The sequence below is a fragment of the Nelusetta ayraudi genome, unplaced genomic scaffold, assembly GCF_046127955.1.
Source record: "Nelusetta ayraudi isolate G7.1 ecotype Tasmania unplaced genomic scaffold, CSIRO-AGI_Nayr_v1 ptg000078l, whole genome shotgun sequence".
Lineage (NCBI taxonomy): Eukaryota > Metazoa > Chordata > Actinopteri > Tetraodontiformes > Monacanthidae > Nelusetta > Nelusetta ayraudi.
In genome coordinates, this window is record NW_027466128.1 from 777,501 (window position 1) to 799,384 (window position 21,884).

Here is a 21,884-nt window from a genome sequence, read left to right on the forward strand (position 1 = left end):
CCATCGCACAATAAAGTGCGATGCGTCGTGTTGCGTTTGGCGTTTAATAACTCCGTCCCATCGCCGGCTCGTTATCTGCAGCCGCCCCTCTCTGCCTGCGTCCATCAGAGCTGTGTTTATTTAGCCTCCGTCTTACCGGGGGACGTATAGAGCTGACCCTGAAGTTTACTGGTTTCCATATAAAGCCATCGCCCCGTCAACTGCCGAAGGCATCTGTGGAATGTTTGTGTTTTGTCTCTTTATTAAAGCGCTGGATGCAGATTGTGGGAGTTTGGGAGCCGCCGCGCGAGCAGGCCCAAACTCCTCTGCAAGATGTGTGTCTGTGTGTGTGTGTGTGTGAGAGATGAGTGGATCCTCCATACATTTGATTGGGGAATTCAAACTTGTCAAGATATGATTACAGGGTCAGCGGTCTGGGGCTTGTTGTGGGAGAACACTGACCTCCGGACCTCGGCAATCAGGCAGCAGAGACGTTAACCCAAAGCTGATACAACATGCCGAAGTGCCGAGAGAATGTACTTTTCAGCGAGACACTCGTGATGTAGGTGTAATTTCCACTGTCAAAATTGACTGAGGCACTCAGATAATTGGCCATTCCTGAGTGCTTTACTCACAGTTGCTCACTCCTTGTTGTTCACGCAGGCTTTAAGCACGCCAGCAAACGCCTTGGATCACTTTCCTTGTCATACATCTTGGTTAATAACCCAAAACGATGCCTGAAAATGTATTTTGTGTACTGACAAACTGACACCCAGACGGATGTCTGCGACCCAGTTGTTGATGCTTTTCTTTATTCAAAGTCAAAAAGCAAAAAACAAACATGTACAAGATTAATACAAATTGTATTTATGACCAATCAACCTTCAGCAATTTCATTTAGTGCTACCCCGTTCAGTGGACTGCAGGTCCATTGCAGCTCATCTCAACCTTAACATTTTCATGTATCTAGCTAAACTGTGAAGCAGTTTCGTTTTTACCAGAAGCCACCACCGCCACTGACATACCCAATAGACAGCTAAGAATGTTTGGCCTGCTTATAGGTTATAATGTAGGATTTTTATTTTTATTTTCATTTTTTGGTAGTCATGAATGCAGCCAAAATCTCCCTCTGCGCTTTGTTTGCTTCCTCTTGCTTTTTTTTTTTTGTCTCCTCCTCTGCTTTTCTGCTGCAACAAAGGTGGTGTTTGCATGTTGTGGCTGGCATCGGGGGAGTTTTTGTCACAATGAGTCTACAGCTGCAGGAGACTGTGGGTTTGCGTGCTGCACTCCAGCACGGCGTCATGTTTTGGACAGATGAAATATAATAAAGGAAGTGCATGTTGAAGATATTTAGTTCAGAGAGTCTTTGCATGTGTGTGGCGCCGTCAGGTTCTGCTGGTAGAGATAAGAACGCACAATGAGTAAGTATCTGATAAAGAGCAATCAGCAAACACACTGAGCTGTAGACTTGCTCTTGGTTGAGGTTGAGTCCTTTCAGTCTGTGAAACTCATCCAGATGGTTATGAAATTCAACCAGTCTCATGTTGTTGGTCTGTTTCACAAGTTCATATTGTAGGTGGAGCTGAAGAATAGGAATAGCGCAAAGAACACTGTTTCTATTGTCAATAAAGAACAGTGCAATTTGAAATAAAAGGTGCCGCTGAACCCTGGAGCACTCCAGATCACTCACATCTGTCGCCACCACTCAACCAGTCAGCTGCTCTTGTCGCCCTGTTTCGTATGAGGAGTCATCAGTGCAAATGTCATCGTTTCGGTGACTAATTCAAAAGATATATTTGCATGTATCTCTCTTTTTTTCTTTTCAAGAAAGGGTTCTGCACACAGTCACCAAATACAAGGTTTCCTCACTGCCCACTGAAGCTGAGCTGAGCACATTAGTAAAACAGAATGCTGGTAACTCTGTCAGCGTCCCAGACATCGTGGTAGTTTTAACCCCCACCAACAAACACTCTTTTTTTTTTCCTCACAGAATTTAGACATTGTTGACTTTTTATTGCAGTCATGAAATACAGTAGCTGGTTTACAGGCAGTGAAGCTCTTATAAAAATATGCAATGAGCCCGTTCCTTCCAAAATATGACACATGAGCCAGTTCCTCCCAGAGGGTTCCTCCCCAAAGAGCCACTTCCTAACTGAAGCTAATAATGGAAATAAATGTGAAGGTTTGGGATGTTTTAAAAGTGAAGTCACTGCACTTCCATGGCGAAGCAGAGGCCTCCTTCCAAAAAAAAAAAAAAGCCCTCATCTTAAACACTACAACTCAAATGTTGCAGTGTTGATGTGCTTTAAGTTTGAAAGTGTTCAGAGAAGCTGTTCTGCACGTGGTCCCGTGCGTGAATCCGTTTGTCCTTTGCGTGCAAAGCTGTGTTAAATTAACAAACAGCCAGAAAGAAAAGAGAGAAAAAAAACAACACTAGCAGTGTGTGCGAACACACACACAACTTGAACGCATTTCCCAACATGGAGTCGCAGGTATTGAGCAACGCTCGCTCGGCCGTGAGCTGCTCTGTTTTTCGTGGCTCTGGCTCTGTTGTTCCTATAATCCTCCCAGCGTCCGTCCGTCCCTGGCAGCGCCCGCCTGCCTCTCGTCTGGCTTGCGTGCGTGCGTGCGCGCACTTGGCAGTGACAACTCGAGCGATATGGATTATACATTGCACTTGACGTGTGCTATGGGACACGGCGAAAACACTCTGTTCAGCGTCAGCGTCAGGGGTGTCACTCAGACGGGGCTGTGGTTTCCTGTTGGACGCCGGCAGAGCTGGCTCTTCATCGGCGGGCCCGGGCTCTGCTCTCCGGGGAGCCGCAGTCTGGGCCGCCGGTGAACGTCTGTACGTTTGAGTTGCGTGGCTCCTTCCAGTGTTTTAACACCTTTCGAGCGCTTCTTTGTTTTGAGGTTGCGTGTTGGCTCTCAGGTTTGGGGCAAATCTTTGTTTTTGTTTTTGTTTTGTGTTTTTGTTTTTTGCTTTTTACAAAAACAAGCTTTCTTTCCCCACGTCTGCTCCTCTGCTATCTATAACTGTCCAAACCAGCGCATTCCTGCGCTCACGCTGAAGCCAGTACTTTTGTTCTCTTGCGATCCTTATAACTGAAGCGTTTGCACAAGTGTTCCAAGTTTGCATAACTGCAAGTCGGACTGAGAGAAAACCACCGGAGGGACTCTCTCTCTCTCTCTCTCTCTCTCTCTCTCTCTCTCTCTCTCTCCCTCCCTCTGTGTGCAATGAAGTATGGATTTCTAGCCTTTGTGTGCGGTTCTTGCCCATGTGGCAGAACCTGCAGCAGCAAGGTTAATTCCTTTTAATTCTTATTTTTCTTTCTTTCTTTCTTTCTCTTCTTTTATCCCCCCTATCCTGCGCTATTATCCCACCTTCCGTAGGACTCACACATTTTCATCAGTGCGGACAAGGTGGAAGATGTGACAGAGGAGAGGATCAGAGCAGAGCTCAGCAAGGCACAGGCCAACAGTTCCTCACAGTGGGCGAGAAGGAGCTCCAGGTCCTCCGGCAGAGAAGAATTAGTGGTGAGTGCGGTACCGCAGTTGACCACTAGATGGAGGCAGAGACTTGAATAAACAGACTGAGGGCACATACAGTCCTATCGTGTGTCAAAAATGATCGTTTCCTCTTCGCAGGGTACGAACTACAGAAAAACCAATGCTGCGATGGAGATGAGGCTAATAAACAGAGAGTCCTTCTGGGCACGTGCAGAAGTAAGCTAACACCCCTGCCCTCCCCTCCTTCCTCCACTCTGACACCTGTCTCTCGGCTGGTCACTCTGAATGCTTGAATGAATATCAGCGATATCAGAATAAATCTCAGAATGCACCCACTGTCTTCCGACAGCGCGAGGAGGAAGAGCGCAAAGACGAGGAGAGGAAAAGGACTCTGGAGGAGAGGCGGCGCCTTGAGAAAGAGAGGGTTCTCAAGGAGCGCAGGGACGCCGAGGAGAGAGACAGGAAGATGAACGAGAAGCTGCAGATGATCGAGGAGCAAAGGTCCCAGTGACTTTTTGGTTTTCTGTCAGCACTGCTGCCTAGTGGCTTTTTGTCTGAGGTGTGGAAGAAGGCCCAAGTCCGTTTGTTCGGGCTCCATCGCCGCCAAAAGTGCTGCTAAGTTCTTTTCTACGTTTTGTGTCTGACAGGAGAAAGCAGGCAGAGAAGGAGGAAGAGCTGCGCAGGAAGGAGAAATTTAAATGGGTAAGTGGGAAAACCATCTGTTTGGCAAACCTTCGGTCGACCTGACGGGGCGCGAGGGCGATTTGGTTTCAAAGGCCAATAAAACTGTCACTGCTGCCGCGTGTCTTCAGGTGCTTTCACACCGCAGGCCAACCCTGATCGGATTCTGGCCCTGAACGTGAATTTGTTTGGGCCAGTGCCAGTGTACTGAGACCTCCCTGAAGAGACCCAGCACAACGACAGTACATCCAAAACACTGTTGCCATGTCGATCTGTATTCCTTTTCAAGAAGATCAGCCTGCCTGGCTGTGGTGGTTGGGGATCTGTGTCTGGAGACAACAGCAAGACCTTGTTTTCTAGCCACAGCCGTATTTTACTTTCAAACAGTGTTTCTTGGCTGGGATGTGGATATGTTGCAGATCGCAGTGAATGGCCAGAAACGGCGTCTGTGCCTCCACACTCGTTTCTCTTCAACTTCTCCATCCCCTTTTCTACTCCTTCTTCTTTTCATGGAAATATGATGACTCGTGCTTCCTTCCATGAGGAATTTACTGTATTGCCTTTTTAACTGGGTACGGTTTGGTCTTCAGTCAATCCAAGTCGGTGTGGGCCGGTTTGAACACTGCTGTCACACCTGGACTTGAGAGTCGGTGCTGGTCTTGGCTGCCAGTGAGCTGGTGCAGTCAATTTGTGGTGCGAAACCCACTGTGACCCATGCGAGCGCCGCATAATGTTAGAGTACAACGGCAACCGTTGCCTGCAGCACTGTGCATAATGGTGATTTTCAGTATGATTATTGTGATTATTGTTGTAGTAGATGGCGTAATATGTTCCACAGCCCTTTGGAAAAAAAGACTTAAGTGCCGTTAATCTTCTCTGCATGATGTGACACTTTGCTCACAGGATGTCACTTGGAAGTGGTTTCTAAGTTTCTGCTTTGCTTGATTGCCTTCGTTTGATACATGGGCATGACCTGTATTTTTTTTTTCATTATCTTTTTTTTTTTTTTTTTTTTTTTTTTAGGTAAGATTAAGTCAGAATGCACAGTTATGGTAAGATTCAAAAGTCTGCAAATCCATTTTAAATTAAAAAAAAAAAGAAAACACACTTTTTTTTTTAAATTGAATGTTTGCATGTTATTTTTCGAAAAAATGCGACTGAGGAATTAAGCAACTCTGCTTTGGCTTTTGGTTGATGAGACCACACCAAATGGACTGCTGGTGTGAACGCGCCGAGACAGACGGCAGTCAACCGAGAGGGCTGATCGTTCACCTCATGCACGGTGACATGTTTCACGGATGAGCCAGCTTCCGAGGGATGTTACCATTTTGCACCTAAAGACAAACCAATTAACTCATCACTGAAATCTCAAGGCACGCCGCTCTGAGCTGCTTTAAATAGCAAGGCGTGACAGACTTACTGACATTTTGACATGCGGCTCCAAAGCACTTGTTTGTGGCTGCCATGTTGCAAAAAAAAAAAAAAAATAGTGGGGGGAGGGAAGGGGAAAGCGCGACACGTCTCATATTTGGACTCATGCGGGAGATCTAATTGTTAGTGAGAGAAGCATCAGTGAGAGATTCTTACAGCCTTCACTGGGGTACAAGACAAAAAACACTTCACACTCCTTCCTCCCTGGTAGCTGCAGGTAATATCGCAGTTCCTCAATTCTCAAATGTATGGCTGTCGGTTTTTTTTGTTTCTTTTTTTTTTTTTTTTTCCATGTCCCTATTTTAAATGACGAGATTAAAAGCGTGTAAAATATGCACAAGCGCCTGAGTGGGACGGCTGCCTGTGTTTTGTGCCCTGACAGGAGCTGCAGCAGAGGGAACACGAGGACGACATGAGGGCACGTCTTCGAAGGAGCGAGTCCATCGAGAAAGCAGCAGTGAGTGACTCCCGCGCCGCTATCGCACATGATTGAATATGACTTTGGATTAAAAAAAAAAAAAAAAAAAAATGTCTTTAAATAAGTGCCAGTAAGAACGCTGCATTCAAATGAAAACCTCCTCCCAAAAACATAATGAGCTAATTTTGTTTAATCATTTCAAATTTTTTTTTTTGCGCACGTTGCTTGATGTGCAGGAGGCGGCGGCGTTGGTCTCCCAGCGCTCCATGAACCCAAGGGAGTTCTTCAGACAACTGTCATCATCGTCATCATCACAGAGTCCCAGCAGCCCTGGATCCCGCACCGGTACGTGTGTGTGTGTGTGTGTGTGTGTGTGTGTGTGTGTGTGTGTGTGTGTGTGTGTGTGTGTGTGTGTGTGTGTTCAAATCGTCCACAGCAGAGTATTAAAACAAAAGGATCCATAGACAAAGAAGAAGAAGGTTTGAAGTGGATGTGGAATTCGGGTTCCTTTTCTAAACTCCCTACAAAACTTTCCCTCCAGGCAAACCTCTCAGAAGATACCAGCGCAGCCTGACAGACACGGCTTTCATCTTCTCCAAAGCCGAGGAGAGCGCGGCGTCGTCTCCACACAGCTCTCCCCTCGTGTCCCCCTTCTCCCGGGCTCCTCCCTCTCCCTTCCGCCGGGCCGCCTCTCCCCCCATCAGCCCAGACTTCCGCGCGGCGTGGTCCCCGCGGAGCCCCAGAGGAGCCACGTCGCCGCCCGTGTCGCCCCCTCGCCCGGCGGCGCCGCTCTCGGCTTTACCCGACGTCCCGCAAACCTGCCAGCAAGTTGAGGCCCACCAGCCGAAACCCCCGTCGCCGGCGGAGCCGTCGGCACCTCCGGCTTCCCCGGGTTTGTTGGCTGCGCTGACCTCTGACCTTGTCAGAAACAACCCGCCCAAAAGCACTCCAGAGGCGCTGCCCGCGTCGCCCCCCAACACTCCCACCCAGCCGGACGATTCGCCGTTCAGCTTCGAGCCCGTTCTGGATCCTCAGGCTCCAGCCGCGCCTCTTCCAGACACGCCGCAGCCAAACACAGGTAGTGTGGACCGGCAGAGCGAGGCTCGGACCTCTAGTGGCAAAGAAAAGTATTGCATTCTGTCTGACGTTTTAACCTTTTAGTTTCATTTATTTGAAGTTTTCTTCCTGCTGAAATATCTTTCTGCACAACAACTTCCCGTGTGCATCACATGCAACTTGTAATTTGGAGCCATTGAATAAAATTTAATTTAATTTAAATTCTACTAATTAAACTGTGTCAATTTTATGCCTTTTTCTGACAGACATCAGCGCAGCCTCCCATGTGAACACTGAGCTGGTCTCAGACATCGGCTACAAAGTGCAGGCGGTGCTGGTGGAGGAGGACGAGGAAGAGGAGGACCAAAAGGAGGAAGAGGAGGAGAAGACAGTGGACCAGGAAGTGGAGAAGAGAGTGGATCAGGTCGAGGCAAAGACAGCGGACCGGGTCGAGGAGAAAGGGGAAGAGGAGAAGACAGCGGATCGGGTCGAGGAGAAAGGGGAAGAGGAGAAGACAGCGGATTGGGTCGAGGAGAAAAAAGAAGAGGAAAAGACAGTGGACGCAGTCGAGGAGATCGAAGAAGAAGAGAAGACAGGGAGCCGGATTGAGGAGAAAGAGGAAGAGGAGAAGACAGTGGACCTGGTCGAGAAGAAAGAAGAAGAGGAGAATACAGTGGACCTGGTTGAGAAGAAAGAAGAAGAGGAGAAGACAGTGGACCAGGCCGATGAAAAGGAGGAAGAAGAAGAAGAAGAGAAGGAGGAGAAGACAGTGAATCGGACCGAGGAGGAAGAGAAAACTGAGGAGGAGGTTAATGAAGAAGAAAAGGAGAAGACCGTGGAGCAGGTCCAAGAAGAGGTGGAGGAAGAGGAGGTACCAGAGGATCCAGAATCGAAGCAGGAAGTGGAGTGTGTGTCAGTGGAGGAGTCAGTGCAGGTGTTGCAGCACGGTGAGGACGTTTCTGAACCCGTCGAGTCAGTAAATACAGGTAGACCGTTTCTCCCTGTCTACTGTTGGTTTGACATGTTTTGATGAGACCTGGAAGCGTCTCCTCCACTAACCCCCCACACCCTTGTCGTTGCTTCAGTTTTGGACCCAGTGTGTCAGATCATCAAAGACCAGACTATCCGAACCAACGGGATGATGAACGGAAAGGGAGAGAACGGCACAGGTCCCACCGCAGTTCAGTCAAATCAGCATGTGTTCAAGTTGTCGGCTGGTTGACCGTGCGTTTCTGTCCCTCCCCTACCCTCTTCCCTCCAGAACGATCTTTGAGTCCGTCCGACGCAGAACTCTCCAGCTCTCCAGAAGTGGCCGTGTGTTACGCCGTCAACGATGACAGCGAAGAGGAGATCTCTGAAAATGGACAAGAGGTAGATCACCTGAACACACCAGTCCGTGTTCAGTCCGTTTGATTTGACGCTGATGATGATGATAATGATGATAATTGGAAGGCACGACCCGAACCTGAGAGCGACCTTTACAACTTTTCTGTACTGTCTTTTATGTCGATTCTGTTCAGTCTGATACGATGCTGTCCTTTAGTCTTGAATATTGTTAGTTTGTGAGAAAACGTGGCCGTTTGCAGAACGCACAAACAAACCTCACATTACAGGCCCAGTGCGCTGCTCCGGGGCAGGCAGGCGGCACCAGGAGGTTCTCACAGAAAGCACTCATTACCAAGTTGGTGGAGTCGGCGGTTTCAAGGCAGGATGGCTACAAACATCCATCCAACACTACTTTTCTTCAAGCTCTGGCTGCAAAACATGTATAAAAAAAAAAAAAAAAAAGCCACATTTGTTCCTAACCACAACGTTTTGTGAAAAATCTTTCCCGACTCTCTGGGTATGAAAGATGCTAGACTAAATATTTAATTAAATCCAAACATCGCGAAAGACTGTTGTTCAGAAATGAGGTTTATACTTATTAAGTTTGCGTCGAGTCTGAGGCCTCGCGCAGTTTTACTAACAGCTGTCAACACGCCGCCGACATTCACGATGATCCTTCTGTCTAAACATTTTATATCGGCACACCTGCGTGATAATTAGGTGTTTTCTGCTTTTGGCAGCTATGTCTGTGTGATATTTTCAGCTTCATGCATGTGCGAATTGGATAACGAGTCTTCAGCTATGAGCAGTTAAAACACAGTTTTACGCACAGACGTATAGCTGTTACAATTTCATGAGTATTGAATAATATTCTAATTATAAACTATTTTCTGCCTTTATACGGTTGCATATTTTTAGGGGGAGGAGTGTACAACTGCAATGAGCATATGAGAGTGTATGTTGACCTTCTTAAATGAGGCGTTTTTTTTTTTTTTTTTTAAATGAAGCAAGACCTGCAACTTCTGTCTAACTCTTCCTCCTCCTCTTCCCCCTCTACGCCCTCCTCCTCCCCCTCTGTGCTCCAGGTTGCAGCTGAGCAGCAGATGTGTGTCCGAGCCTTGTACGACTACCAAGCAGGTGGGCTCCCACTTAGGTGGTAATGGCAACGCGCGGGCACCTAAAGTGCCTGCGCTACACCATAATTGCGCAGCGATTAGCGGGTCTTTTACCATGTTATCTTGGGTCTTTACCATGTTCCCGCAGAGGACGAATCAGAGCTCTCGTTCGAGCCCGGTGACATCATCAGGGACGTGGAGACGGTGGACAAAGCCTGGTGGAGGGGGTGGAGCAAAGACGGCCGCCAAGGCCTGTTCCCCGCCAATTACGTGGAGACCATCTAGACCGGTGGCACAGACACACATACACGCTCAGGGACACGCCCCTCATGTATACTCCTTAGACCATTATCCTCCCACTGAAACTTTGTGCTCTTATTTTGAAAAGTTTTTGTTCCCCCTTAATATGAATGAAAAAAACAACAACATTATATTTTCACATATTTTCAAGTTTTGCGGAAAAACTACCCAACCTCATTTTCTTGGGTAATATAGCGGGGACCTTTTTCCTGGACCAAAATAACTTATTTCCTTCTGCGACGGAGCAGGAATGTTGGTGGGAGGGATCACATCACTGTGACAAATGATCACAAACTTGCTTTTGTTGTACGAAAACACAAACAGATTTTTTTTTATCGTGTTTGCTCGTCTTTTTGATGCACACCTATAACAAGCTTTCCATTCTGCTCTACCGTTTGCTTTGTGTGCGTGTGTGCGTGTGTGTGTGTGTGTGTGTGTGTGTGTGTGTGTGTGTGTGTGTGTGTGTGTGTGTGTGTGTGTGTGTGTGTGTGTGTGTGTGTGTGTGTGTGTGTGTGTGTGTGACATTGCTAGGAAATAATTTACTGCTCTTGACTGGTATATATAATCAAGATACACGTATCAGACGTCACCTTATAATCACCTTCCTGAGTTATTTTGCAGCGCATCTGAATCGGCTGCTGACAGCCACAGCGCGTTTTAATCACCCGAGCTATCACGGCACTGTATTGACACATGTATTTTTTTTTTTCCACAACTGTCTTGTTAATATAATGATACCGCAAAGTTCTTGTCATCTTCATCCAACCCGAAATTCAGAAAGAATTAAGATGTGGTGTTGACACGGATGATTTTTTCATTTTTTTTTCCACACAATTTTTAAATCTCCTGTAAGGTCTTAATACCTGCAGTGTACATAAGATGTAAAAAAAAAAAAAAAAAAATGTCTCTTCTCGGCTTGTTTGTTTGCCTGAAACTATGTATTTTCTTTGTATTTACTCCAAATACTTACAAATATATAGCATCTGCAAACTCTTTTTAACACTTTGTCGCCTGTCTCTTCTTTTTTTTCTGTTACAACAGTCACACATTTCACAGAACTTTTCACAACATTTTATTTAACATTATTTCCTAAAATTTAAAAAAAAAAAAGGTCCCACAAACCCCTTTACCAGTGTTTTCCGCCCATTTGTGTGTTTGTGTCTAGCCTGTCAGCTCAACTTCCCAGGCAAGAGAAAAGTCCATCTTGTTATTCTTTGGCCTGTTCTGCTCTTCAGATACGCAAGGCCCTGTTGATGTTACAGTGTTAGTAGCGCTCCTAAAAAAAAAATGCAACCATAAATGCAGCAATTAAACAATTATTAAAAATTAATCAGGAAAGCTGAGATATGTTTTCCCCAGTTCTGAGCTCTAAATAACGTATTAACCTCATGTTGTTGCTCCAAGTGTATTTATGTATATTTTGAATAATAATAATTAAAAGAAGATATACTAATATAATCATGCATATAAAACGACACGCCACAACCCTGAGTGGAGGAAGAAGTGGGTATAGCAGATAGATGTATAAAATTACATTCATTTTTTAGAAATTGCCCACTGAACTTGATCATTAAGAAGACAAAGTTGCCTTTTGCAATTCCACATTTGCTCTGCAGGTGGAGACATTGCCTTTTCCGATTTTGCCGGTGGAGGCAGTGCTGGGTGGGAGAGCTCACAGAAATGAGCAAATTCTTCAGGACAAAAGGCAAAACACTTTGACAAGCAGAGAGGAGGCTCATTGTTTCATGCAGTCGAGAGGCGGGATATCCAGACATTTTCCAAGCTAAAAATTCCTAATGCTGCTACACCTCAAACAGGATTTTCCCGCGGGGTAATAATGACTGACTGAAGATGACATTAATGTTTCTCAACCATACACCTTTAATATTTATGTAGGGGGCTAGGTTCCGCTCTTGCGGTGCCAGTGCATTAACCGTGTTTGGCAGATGTGTCTCTGTTTCTGAAATAGAGAGGTAATGTTTGACATGGGTCTCAACCTCGCTGAACTGATGCCTGTTGACAGATTAACTAAATCCATCCAGGGCACTATTCTGTCGAGGTGATCCCAGGAGGCTAATCATCAGTGATATGTGTGAAAAGGTGATGAGCCTCTTATAAATTACTAATTGGGTTGCAGCGATTGAACCGTGAAAGCACTTGTGAGCAAGATTGTGAGATAGGAAGTGGGCTTAATATAGGCTAAACATGCATAAAGAGGGAACCTAAAGGTCCCGTGTTTTGCAAAATTCACTTAAGCTGTTTTCTAATATGTGTCAGTGAACTTCTTGAAAAAAAAAAGTCCACTAATTCTGATGTATTTTTCTTGCTCTACTTTTGGGAAAACTTGCAGTCCTTAAAATCTGCCCTTTGTGATGTCACAGAGGGGGCTGACACCACATTTGGCACACCTCTAACCAGGTGTTTGTTCTAACCAGGTGTTTGTTCACCTGTGTGACACCACGTTATTTCTGTCCCTTTCCAAACGTGCAAAAGGCACAACAAAGCATCAGTTTTAGCAGGAAACCAAAACCCCGCGCCGCAGCGGGTGGCTGCAAACACTCGGCTAAAGATGCTGTTTTCGAGAGATCAATGCGCTCTTTTCTGATAATTTATTCTGCAAGGCTGCACTACTTCAATTCAGGGTTAAAAACAAACATATGAAAGGGAAGTAAGAATGCTGAGGTATGACAAAGGGACACAAGGGGAGCACTAACAGACTGCGAGAGAGGACGACTGCACTTTCAGATGTGAGGGCCAGATTGTTCTTGACGGCCGTGTCCCCGCTCCTCTCGCATCACCATGTCCCCATTCCCATGGTCCATCCCCACCACTCGGGAGATTCCTCTCTCTCCAGATTAGCAGGAGTGATAGGGGGATGCCACCCATGGTGTCAGTCAGTTTTCGCCTCCCCTGAGTCTTCAGGCTTTGACCCCCATCGAGACGGAAAACCCTCGGACCGCGTCCGTGGCTGCTAAGCTATCTTCCCCCTTTATCTGCCTTTTAACCGACAGCCCCTATCTGACCCGTGGTGGACTGACAAGCGTGGGACGGCAGAGGTGGGGAAGTGCCACTCACTGTAGTTTTATCAGGGCAAAAAAACCAACGACAGGCACCTAATCTGACCTCTGCCCCCGTGGTTTGTGGCTTATTGGCTGGGCTTCCCTTCCAGAAAGGCAGTGCGAGCGCAGAGACACAAAAATACAAGCGGTAAGCCTGTGTCAATAACTTCAAGACATTTTACCGTTCATTCCCCGCGCCTCTGCAACCAAATGGGATGATCGAAGTGTTTGCGAGAGGCCTCGGTCTGCACGAGACACAAATCTTAGCGCAGCATGCTTCTTAACAATGTGTCCTTTAATGCTGCAAGCATCTGTACGTGTGCGCATATTGGATTTTTTTTTCTCCTACATTTTCTTTTTGGCTCACTCTGCTGCAGAAGGAGACGCAGAGGCCGGGTTCACCCTCCTGTCCTCAAGGCTTCAGGTTACCTTTACCAATATTTGTGTGTGCCAGAGCACCGCCCGGTTGGTTCCTCCTCACTACACGGCGCTATGAAATGTACAGAACTGGCTTCCCTTTTTTTTTCTTGCAAAGGTTTGGCATTGCCCGGGTATTCGCGTCTATTCTTAAAACACTTAAAAAAGTGCCTGGTTTTACTTCTCCCTTGCTGAAATATAGATCAGTGTGTGCAGGCACCTGTCTCTCTCTCTCGCTCTTTCTGTGTGTATGTGTGTGTCTGTGTGTGTGTGTGTGTGTGTGTGTGTGTGTGTGTATGTGTGCGCGCGTGTGTTTGTGTGTGCATTCACTGGCAAAATAGGTATCATTTTCTTTTTTGGCATGCTGTTCTTGCAAGGGGCCAAAAAGTTACCACAGGCGATATTTCATCCACTGGCTCAAACCTTCCCCGCAGGCAGCAGAGATTCCACTTCAACTACTCGCAGCTGTATCAGTCGGTGGATCCACCACTGATGCTGTTTGCCTGTGTGACCGCGTTAAGGCTACAACTGTTATCTGCAAGGAACTTCGCTCAACTATTGTTGTTCCTTAACATAAATCAGCTTTAGCTTAGCGATAATTCCATCTGGTGCAAGTCTTGATTAAACCTTTTTTTTTTTTTTTTTTTGCTTTCAGACGTCTCCCTTGTTCTTGACATTGTCATTTTCTGTTTTTCCCTTTAAAGATAATCTTCAAAAAGGCAGAAGAAGATAATGCCTCGGAAGCTCCTGATGGCCCCAGCCAAGATTTTACTGTCAGCATAGGAACCGGCCCATTAACTTCTGAAGCCCTCTCTGGCAAAGCTCTCTTTACACTCCATTGCCATCAAAAAGCTATTTCCCTTGGCCAGTCCCACACAACCCTAACAATGAGCAGAGGATTACAACATCTCTCTGTCTTGATGTGAAAAAAAAAGTTGGATTTAAAGAAAAACCCTTTTATCAGTCATTGGTGAAGACTAGTTGGCAGCGTTTTCTCCAAGGGATTTTTCCTGACATGATTCCCAGGAGGCGGTTTTTGCTTTTTACGATACAATTCCTGTGCCTGCAATCAGCCAACATGTGGCATTGTGATCCAATCACAGAGATTTCTCTCTCCTCCTTAGTCCATAAATGGTTAAATCTCCGAGTCTATTGTGAAGGGATCTTCAAAGGGGGTTGGAAACCACAGGGGGACTTGCTAGTTGTTAATTAATGCAACAAACTCCGAACAAATGCTTTATTTTTCAGGATCTTAAGATGAATAACAACAACAACAACAACACAAAAAAAGCGCTGCGCTTTGAATCTTAGCAACAGGCACATCCAAATCTGTTACCTCATCTCCAAGCTGTTGTCCTGGACAATGAGATGCTGTTGTGTCTCTCAAAACCATAAGTGATTTTTCTATTACGTCGGTGCGGTTCTACTGGAAATATCGCTCTTGCTGGTTTAGGTTTTAGGAGATTTTTTTTTTTTTTTCAAATACCACGTTTTACGTTTCCATTCAATAAATCAACGTAAAATGCAATATTTTATGGTCGCCCTGACCATTATTGAATTTGAAAGAAATGGGAGACATGATAGAGGCTGTGCTAACAGGCTACCAAGGCAAAATTGGCCAGGACAAATTAAAGACAATTACACTTAATCTGGAAAGGTTTTTTTCCCCTTCCATTCCCAAAACGCGTTTTCTTCAAGTACATTTTTTCCCGTAAATGTAATAATAAGGTTATTTTCCTTAGTTTGCTCTCTTCATGTCATGTAGAATCCAGTCCACTTGGTTGCGCTGCTTCCAGTGTTGTATATTACGGTAGAGTTTTTGTCCAATCATAATTCAGCTAGTTTGTGTTGTCAGGTTCCATGAATGCCTAATGCCAACAGAATCAACAGCATTGCAGGCCCCTCCACTGGCCTTACCATGAACTACACATGTACGCCTCCTATGGAGTCAGCGCACATTGACCACGGTACCCGGATATCGGTTTGCTAGCACGACGAACCCACGATGGCTGAAGGAGGACAAGGTAAAGACTGATTTGCCGAATCATGAGCAATTTGAGTTGCTGAATCAACAACAATGTATAATGTAAAACAAAAAAACAAAAAAACAAACAAAAAAACAAACAAAAAAAAAACGCGGGGCATTGGCGCAGTTTTTTCTGTTGCATAATCTCAAAGACAAACGCAAACAACCCGTTTCCTGCCCCCCCCCTCAATGAGTGGTTTGTTTCGTTACCGTCTCGTTTTGTTGGTGCCTTATACGAAACGGCGAATGCAAAGTTTATTGGGCAAACTCGTCTAAGCCCACATACAATGCTTTGCAGGACTTTGTTGGCAAACGTCACCGTTTATTTTCGAGTTTTGACTTAAATGTTGGTAGGTAGCACTAAGTATGATGTTACTGACGGCCTGGATGTGAAATGCACAATGATGATGATGATGATGACGAGTGTGTGTGTGTGTGTGTGTGTGTGTGTGTGTGTGTGTGTGTGTGTATACTGTATGTGTATGTATGTATATATGTGTATGTGAGTACATATATACGTATGTGAATATATGTATACTGTATGTATATATATATGTATATATATGTATATATATATATATATATATATATATATATATATATATATATATATATATGTATATATATATTTATATATATATATATATATATATATATATATATACATATATATATATATATATATATATATATATATATATATATATATATATATGTATATATATATTTATATATATATATATATATATATATATATATATATATATATATATATGTATATATACATGTGTACACACACACACACACTCACACATATATGTATTTGTCTGTCTCTGTGTTGATTGTTTTAAAACCACAAATTGCTTTCACCACACTGCAGGGTCTGGGTGGTCAGTAATGGGCCAAGATGTCTCTTGCACTTCAGATTAGCAGGGGTTAAAGGCCCCTCCTCTGCAAGACTCAAGCGCGTGCACACACACACACACACACACACACACACACACACACACACACACGCACACACACGCCGCCTGCAGCTCTACAGTCCCTGCCAGATGCTGTGACTTTCTCCCAGACAATTCATTTCACAAGTACCTCTGAAGGAGCGACGCCGATGGTGGCATTTGAGGGAGACAAATGTGCGTAAGCGTGTGTGCGCGCGCGTGTGCCTATGTGTGTGTGTATTAGTGAGTTGAAGGGGATATGCCGGTGGCAGTGCGGGGAAAAGGACACACATGAGATCAGATAGAGTTGAGACTAATTCACAGTCTGGCCCGAGGACATTAAGCAGGATAAAGTGAGACATCTTTTCTCACACCATTTAGGCTAAGCCCACGGGGACACAGTGTTTATTTCTTGGCTGAACTACATGATTTCAGGCCATGAGCGTGGCTTTGAAGCACAGAGGGTAAAAAAAAAAGAAAAAGTTACACTTTATCTGGTCTCCCCTCGCCCCCAAAGGAAGAAAAAGCCTCCATGACAACAATTCTACCAGAACAAGAAATGGGGTGTATCACTTCAAATAAAAACCATCCCCATCGTTTAGTATTCTTCCAGTTAAACTTCACGCTACTGCATCCAGCGATTGCGATGTTAACTGTGCAGATTTATAGTGGGGGGGAGGAGGGAGGGAAGGGGTATGGAGTCTGCAGCCTGCAGCCAGCCCTGCTGTGCAGCCCGGGCACAGTGACCGCCCCAGGGGAGAGGGATGATGGAGAGCAAACGGCTAATAATTAATACTCTGATTACGCAGGCTGCAACAACACAGGCAGACAAACCTTTACACAGCCGGGCTGGGGGCGGGCGGCGGGGGAGAGGGAGAGCTGACCAAGACCGATGGCAATGGAGACACACACGCACACACACACACACACACACACGCAGAAAACAAACAGAGGTGCACTTTGTGTGTCTGCTTACTCAGATCATTGGTTCAATTGGGTTTTTGAAAAGGTATTTGCTGCGTGAAAAATAAATCTCTATTCAGAGGAACCAGGGCCAGCCCATGTCTGTCATTGTAACTGCTTTGAGACATTTAAAGTAAATAAACGTAGCTTGCTACTTAGCCGCTAAGCTCTACCTGCCAAGTGTAGAGCTGATACTATAATTCAAAGGCTAAAAAGACCATAAAATGTGTTTAGGCTGTAACAATACCGCCCCGGACCCCCATGTGCTGATGTGGGTGAAAGCACCCATCCTATCCAGCCATTAGCTAAGCCACACAGTATGATAACAACATTTTAAAAAAGGCCCCCTCATTAGCAGCTGAGCCCGGGCTGCTTTGATTTGTGCGCATCAAGTCAGTGATGACTTCCATATGGGTACCCCTTCAGTTTTTTTTTTTTTTTTATATGACGGGCATCACATTTCCCTGAGATGAGGTGATCCTAAGCACCCCCCCCCCTCCAAAAAAAAAAAAAAAAACTCAAGTATTATTCTAAATGTGCTTGACATGTCCAGGATTTCCTACAATTTGAATGGATGCAGGGGCGTTGCGGCTTTTCATTACAGTGCGGCTTGCCGAGCTCACTGCTAATGGTGTGTGTGTGTGTGTGTGTGTGTGTGTGTGTGTGTGTGTGTGTGTGTGTGTGTGTGTGTGTGTGTGTGTGTGTGTGTGTGTGTGTGTGTGTGTCCCAAGTGTGAACGCATGTGTGAGTCGGGAGATGCCAACCACGGTGGGGCCTTGCAGGGCCTGCAGCCCCTGGCTGGCCGTCACTCCCTCTTCCCTCCGTGCCACATTGACTCTGTTTCCATTACCGCAGTGGAAGGAACAATAAAGAGCTGATGTGTGGATGTGTGGTCTACTAGCACAGCAGTGGGGCCTGGTCAGTCCAGGACAGACTGACTAAACTGGTGGAACTATGTGTGTGTGTGTGTGTCTCTCTCTAATATGTGTAATATGCTCTACCTGGCAACAGCTTGTCAGACAGGAGGATAAAGGAGTGCTGCTGTGAGGCTTTGCACCAGTCACACACACAGTGTGTGTGTATTGTATACAAGGCTCTCTTTGTTTTTTTTCAACTTGTTATGGATCCAGAATGTTGTCGTTTTTTGAAAATCTGAAAATGAAATGCAATGATGGAATTTCCAGTGTAGCATTCGCTTCATTAAACCCTTTTATTTTGTTTATGGAAATCCTATCTTTCACACTTGCAAGTAAATTAATAATATATGTCTATACAAAAAAACTAGCATCCAGAATTAAAGCTCAAACCCTGCTGAAATTTGCAGGCAAAGACTGTTCTCATGGGCGCTAAGAAAAAAAGAGTTTCTAATTTCTTTGTTTCTTTGTTAGAGGAGATAATGACACATTTGATCCTGTCCCACAGTGTCACATGTCAACCTCCTCATGCCCCGTCAATCTGACAGCTCAGAGCCTGCGAGGCAGCGGATCATGGGTGCTGTGTCAGGCACAGTGGGGAGGTTGAGGCGGAGGGAGAGGGCGGCAGGCTAAATACACCGTGTGTGTGTGTGCGTGTGTGCGTGCGTGTGTGTGTGTGTGTATGAGAGTGCGCGCCTGCGTGTGACCGTATGTGCGACCGACTGGCGCGTGCACGCTTGTCAGGATGAAGGGATGGATGCATGCCAAAGGCGAGAGCAACACCATGTCAGAGTGCTAGCAGACGATGCCCATTTCAGATACACTAATTCAAACAGTCAGCTCAGCCATGAAACCATTTCCTCCCATGATTCCCCCCACTCCCTTCCTGTCTGCCTCATGTGATTCAGCACACGGTGCACAGTCATACCTCCGTCTAAGTGAGTGCGAATTTCTCATTGTCTCCGCCTTTTGGGGGGGGGGGGGGGGCACACACGAAGCGCTGAGCCGTTTGCAGCTGATCTGAGTGCTTCCTCATTAACTGGGCTCAAATCATCAAGAGGAAAGCAGGTCTTGCATTTAATCGAAAAGTTATTAGTTACACATGAAGTTTGAGATAAAAATGATTTATTTTTGACATTTTGTTTTGATTCAAGCTGAGGTGGAAACTGTGCAAACCTCTCGTCAAATGTATGCATTCCTACATAAATCTCTGGTGACCCACTTCGATAATTTGTTGCATAACTGAATAAGGGAATCTTGTCTGGCAACAGTGTCTGTTACAATGCGTGTTCAGAAAAGTGGTCAAGAGTGATTTTTTTATTTTTTATTTATTTTTTGAAGTTTGGGTGCCAATTAATTTTTCAACATAGGTTTTTCCCACCCCACCCCCTCCGTGGCTTTCTATCTCTATGTCTCCAAAGCTCCTCTCAGGCCCCCTCAGTTGAAAACCTATCAAAGTTACTGGTTCTGCTAGTTTACAAAGTAAGCATCGGGGGCACAGATTGCTTCCCTGCAATTGTATATTTCCCTTACATCAAAGAGCACGCTTTGTAGGCAGCATTTGATATCATAACTGATTGATGGACTTTTCAAAATAACAGCCCAGCATTTTAAATTGCAATTCATTTCAAATACATATACTGTAAGTACAGTTGGAGTGTTATTTCCACTGCCTTTCACCATTTTCTAAGTAGCCCGGCTGTGCCATTTAACCTTTGAATTACACACAGACACAGACACACACAAGCACACACACACACACACAGAGGCCAGCAGAGCATTTCAAACTTGGGGAAAGGCTCTCCCTCTCTCTCTGTCTCTCTCTCTCTCTCTCTCTCTGTCTCTCACTGTCTCTCTCTGTCTCTCTCTCTCTCTCTCTGTCTGTCTGTCTCTCTCTCTCTCTGTCTCTCACTGTCTCTCTCTGTCTCTCTCTGTCTCTGTCTCTGTCTCTCTCTCTCTCTCTCTCTCTCTCTCTCTCTCTCTGTTAACCTGAAGAGGGCTTCCCTGCTGCAGATGCAGAACTGCAAAACTTGAAGATGGATACCAAAAAAAAAACCTGTGAAATTTCAAATGACAGCATGCTCGCGTGAAGAGAGACAAACGCCATTGCCATGGTAGCAACGTTATTAAATAAATAAATGACCTGGCCAAACGGGGTAATTGCCCGTCAGAGTCTCAGAACATTGCACAATTATGAGATCCGTCCAACAAAGACCATGCTGTAGTTTAAACCAGAGAGCAATCACATTATGTACAGGGCCAGTATGGAAATTGTGATGGCCTCACACAAAGATATGAATAGAAGGCCCATAATAGTTGTGGCTTTGCCTGAACGATCCCTTTTGAACCAACAGTTGGTTAGAGCATTGCCTGCAAATTGCTTTAGCTGTCTGCCACTGTCAGAGCCCGAAAAAGAGAAGAAGAAGAAGAAAAAAAGTGAACCAACTGCTGCCTGTGTTTTTCGGTCAAAGATATAATGCGTTTTGCAGGTGTGGGAGTCTTCTGGTAGGGAGTAATTGGTAATGGGCAACAGCAAGCAGAGCCTACGTGCCACCTGGAGAATCACACTTTGCCATGCCAACCAACATCCTCTCACTCCCTCAACGCCCACACGCCGACGCTCAAGCGAATGCGCGCAGGGTTGTTCCTTGAAAGCAGAGGCAGAAGGGGGAGAAAAAAAAAAAAACTGCATGTGAATGTATACATGTGTATGTGTGTATATGATCCTCACGCTGCATAATGTTGACAGGTTTGATGCCACTGTGGTGCAAGAGGAGCCTGGTCCGGGTTTGGCCTTTTAACGAGAGTGGGTTGCACCTGGCTGCGCGTCGCTGTGTCAGACTGGAAGGAGACAAATGACGGCGAGGACACCGGGGCGAGAGCGGCCGGGCCAGTCGGCGGCGCAAGGACGACCTGAAGTCAAACCTGCCGTGAGAGAGGTAAGGCGAAAAGATTGAGAGCGAATCTGTGCTAAAAGTGCCGGCGAGCCTCTTTGTATCCATCGTTTGGATGGCTGGTTTAGCCCCGCCCCCCCTACACCAGTCCCCGTCACTGTCCAGCGTGTTGGACTGGGTTCAGCTCCGAGGAGTCTCGGAGAACGACGGCCTTGTTAACAAAAGGTTGGGAGACATTCCGCTGGCACGCCTCGCCTCTGTCGCAGACGGGCAAACGGAGGGCAGCATGAGGTAATGCTAGCCGCCGCCGCGCTAGGAGGAGAGAAAGAGGCTGCGGTGATGTGCAAAACATTGTTCAGGTATCCATAGTGACGCAGCGCTGTATCATTCTATTATGACCCGCAGTTACGCTGTCCCAGAGAGTTTGTGAGAGCGGTCTGAGGCAGGATCAGCGGCGGGGATTGTGTAGCGTTGAACACAAGGGGGAGCACTTATCCTTTGCCTGTGTTTCCCGGGCAACACATCCTGCCATCACTTCAGAGAGAAGCAATCTTTTCCAGTCCATTGTTCCCTCTTATAAATCATGAAGTCCCGCGTGCTGGTGTGTGTGTGTGTGTGTGTGTGTGTGTGTGTGTGTGCGTCTGCGTGCGTGCGTGCGCCTGGCGTGTGTGGAAATACACTCAACACGAGCTATCATTCCTAATCAACCTACCTGCCACGTGCGCAGCGGAAACACGGAATACTTAAACCCAAAAAAATGAGATTAAAAAATACAACTGTGTGCCCTCACAAACAGACACCGATTCATAAAAAGGTGAGCGCTCTGCCCGAACGCTGATGACACATGTGTG

The 21,884-nt window shown here is 45.9% G+C and overlaps 1 protein-coding gene and 1 long non-coding RNA gene across 10 annotated transcripts in view; both read left to right on the plus strand.

The window, feature by feature from the left end:
* The window catches only part of LOC142899915 (uncharacterized), a 29,887-nt gene extending 19,936 nt beyond the window's left edge, over positions 1-9,951 (plus strand). Inside the window, exons 5-18 of one of the 9 annotated variants that reach the window (XM_076043849.1) lie at positions 3,373-3,516; positions 3,628-3,705; positions 3,839-3,990; positions 4,137-4,191; positions 5,984-6,058; positions 6,256-6,364; positions 6,561-7,097; positions 7,342-7,499; positions 7,530-7,715; positions 7,755-8,061; positions 8,161-8,244; positions 8,337-8,446; positions 9,487-9,538; positions 9,665-9,951. In XM_076043849.1, the coding sequence (XP_075899964.1) occupies positions 3,373-3,516; positions 3,628-3,705; positions 3,839-3,990; positions 4,137-4,191; positions 5,984-6,058; positions 6,256-6,364; positions 6,561-7,097; positions 7,342-7,499; positions 7,530-7,715; positions 7,755-8,061; positions 8,161-8,244; positions 8,337-8,446; positions 9,487-9,538; positions 9,665-9,801 (2,184 nt within the window). In that variant the 3' untranslated portion in view covers positions 9,802-9,951. Of the gene's footprint in view, positions 1-3,372; positions 3,517-3,627; positions 3,706-3,838; positions 3,991-4,136; positions 4,192-5,983; positions 6,059-6,255; positions 6,365-6,560; positions 7,098-7,341; positions 7,500-7,529; positions 8,062-8,160; positions 8,245-8,336; positions 8,447-9,486; positions 9,539-9,664 lie in introns of all 9 variants that reach the window. The other 8 variants (XM_076043850.1, XM_076043845.1, XM_076043846.1 and 5 more) reach the window with 8 other exon arrangements.
* A 5,240-nt stretch (positions 9,952-15,191) lies between these two features.
* The window catches only part of LOC142899909 (uncharacterized), a 66,493-nt gene continuing 59,800 nt past the window's right edge, over positions 15,192-21,884 (plus strand). The window contains exons 1-2 of the long non-coding RNA XR_012928827.1: positions 15,192-15,316; positions 20,889-21,078. This is a non-coding gene — a long non-coding RNA (uncharacterized LOC142899909). The remainder of the gene's footprint in view (positions 15,317-20,888; positions 21,079-21,884) is intronic.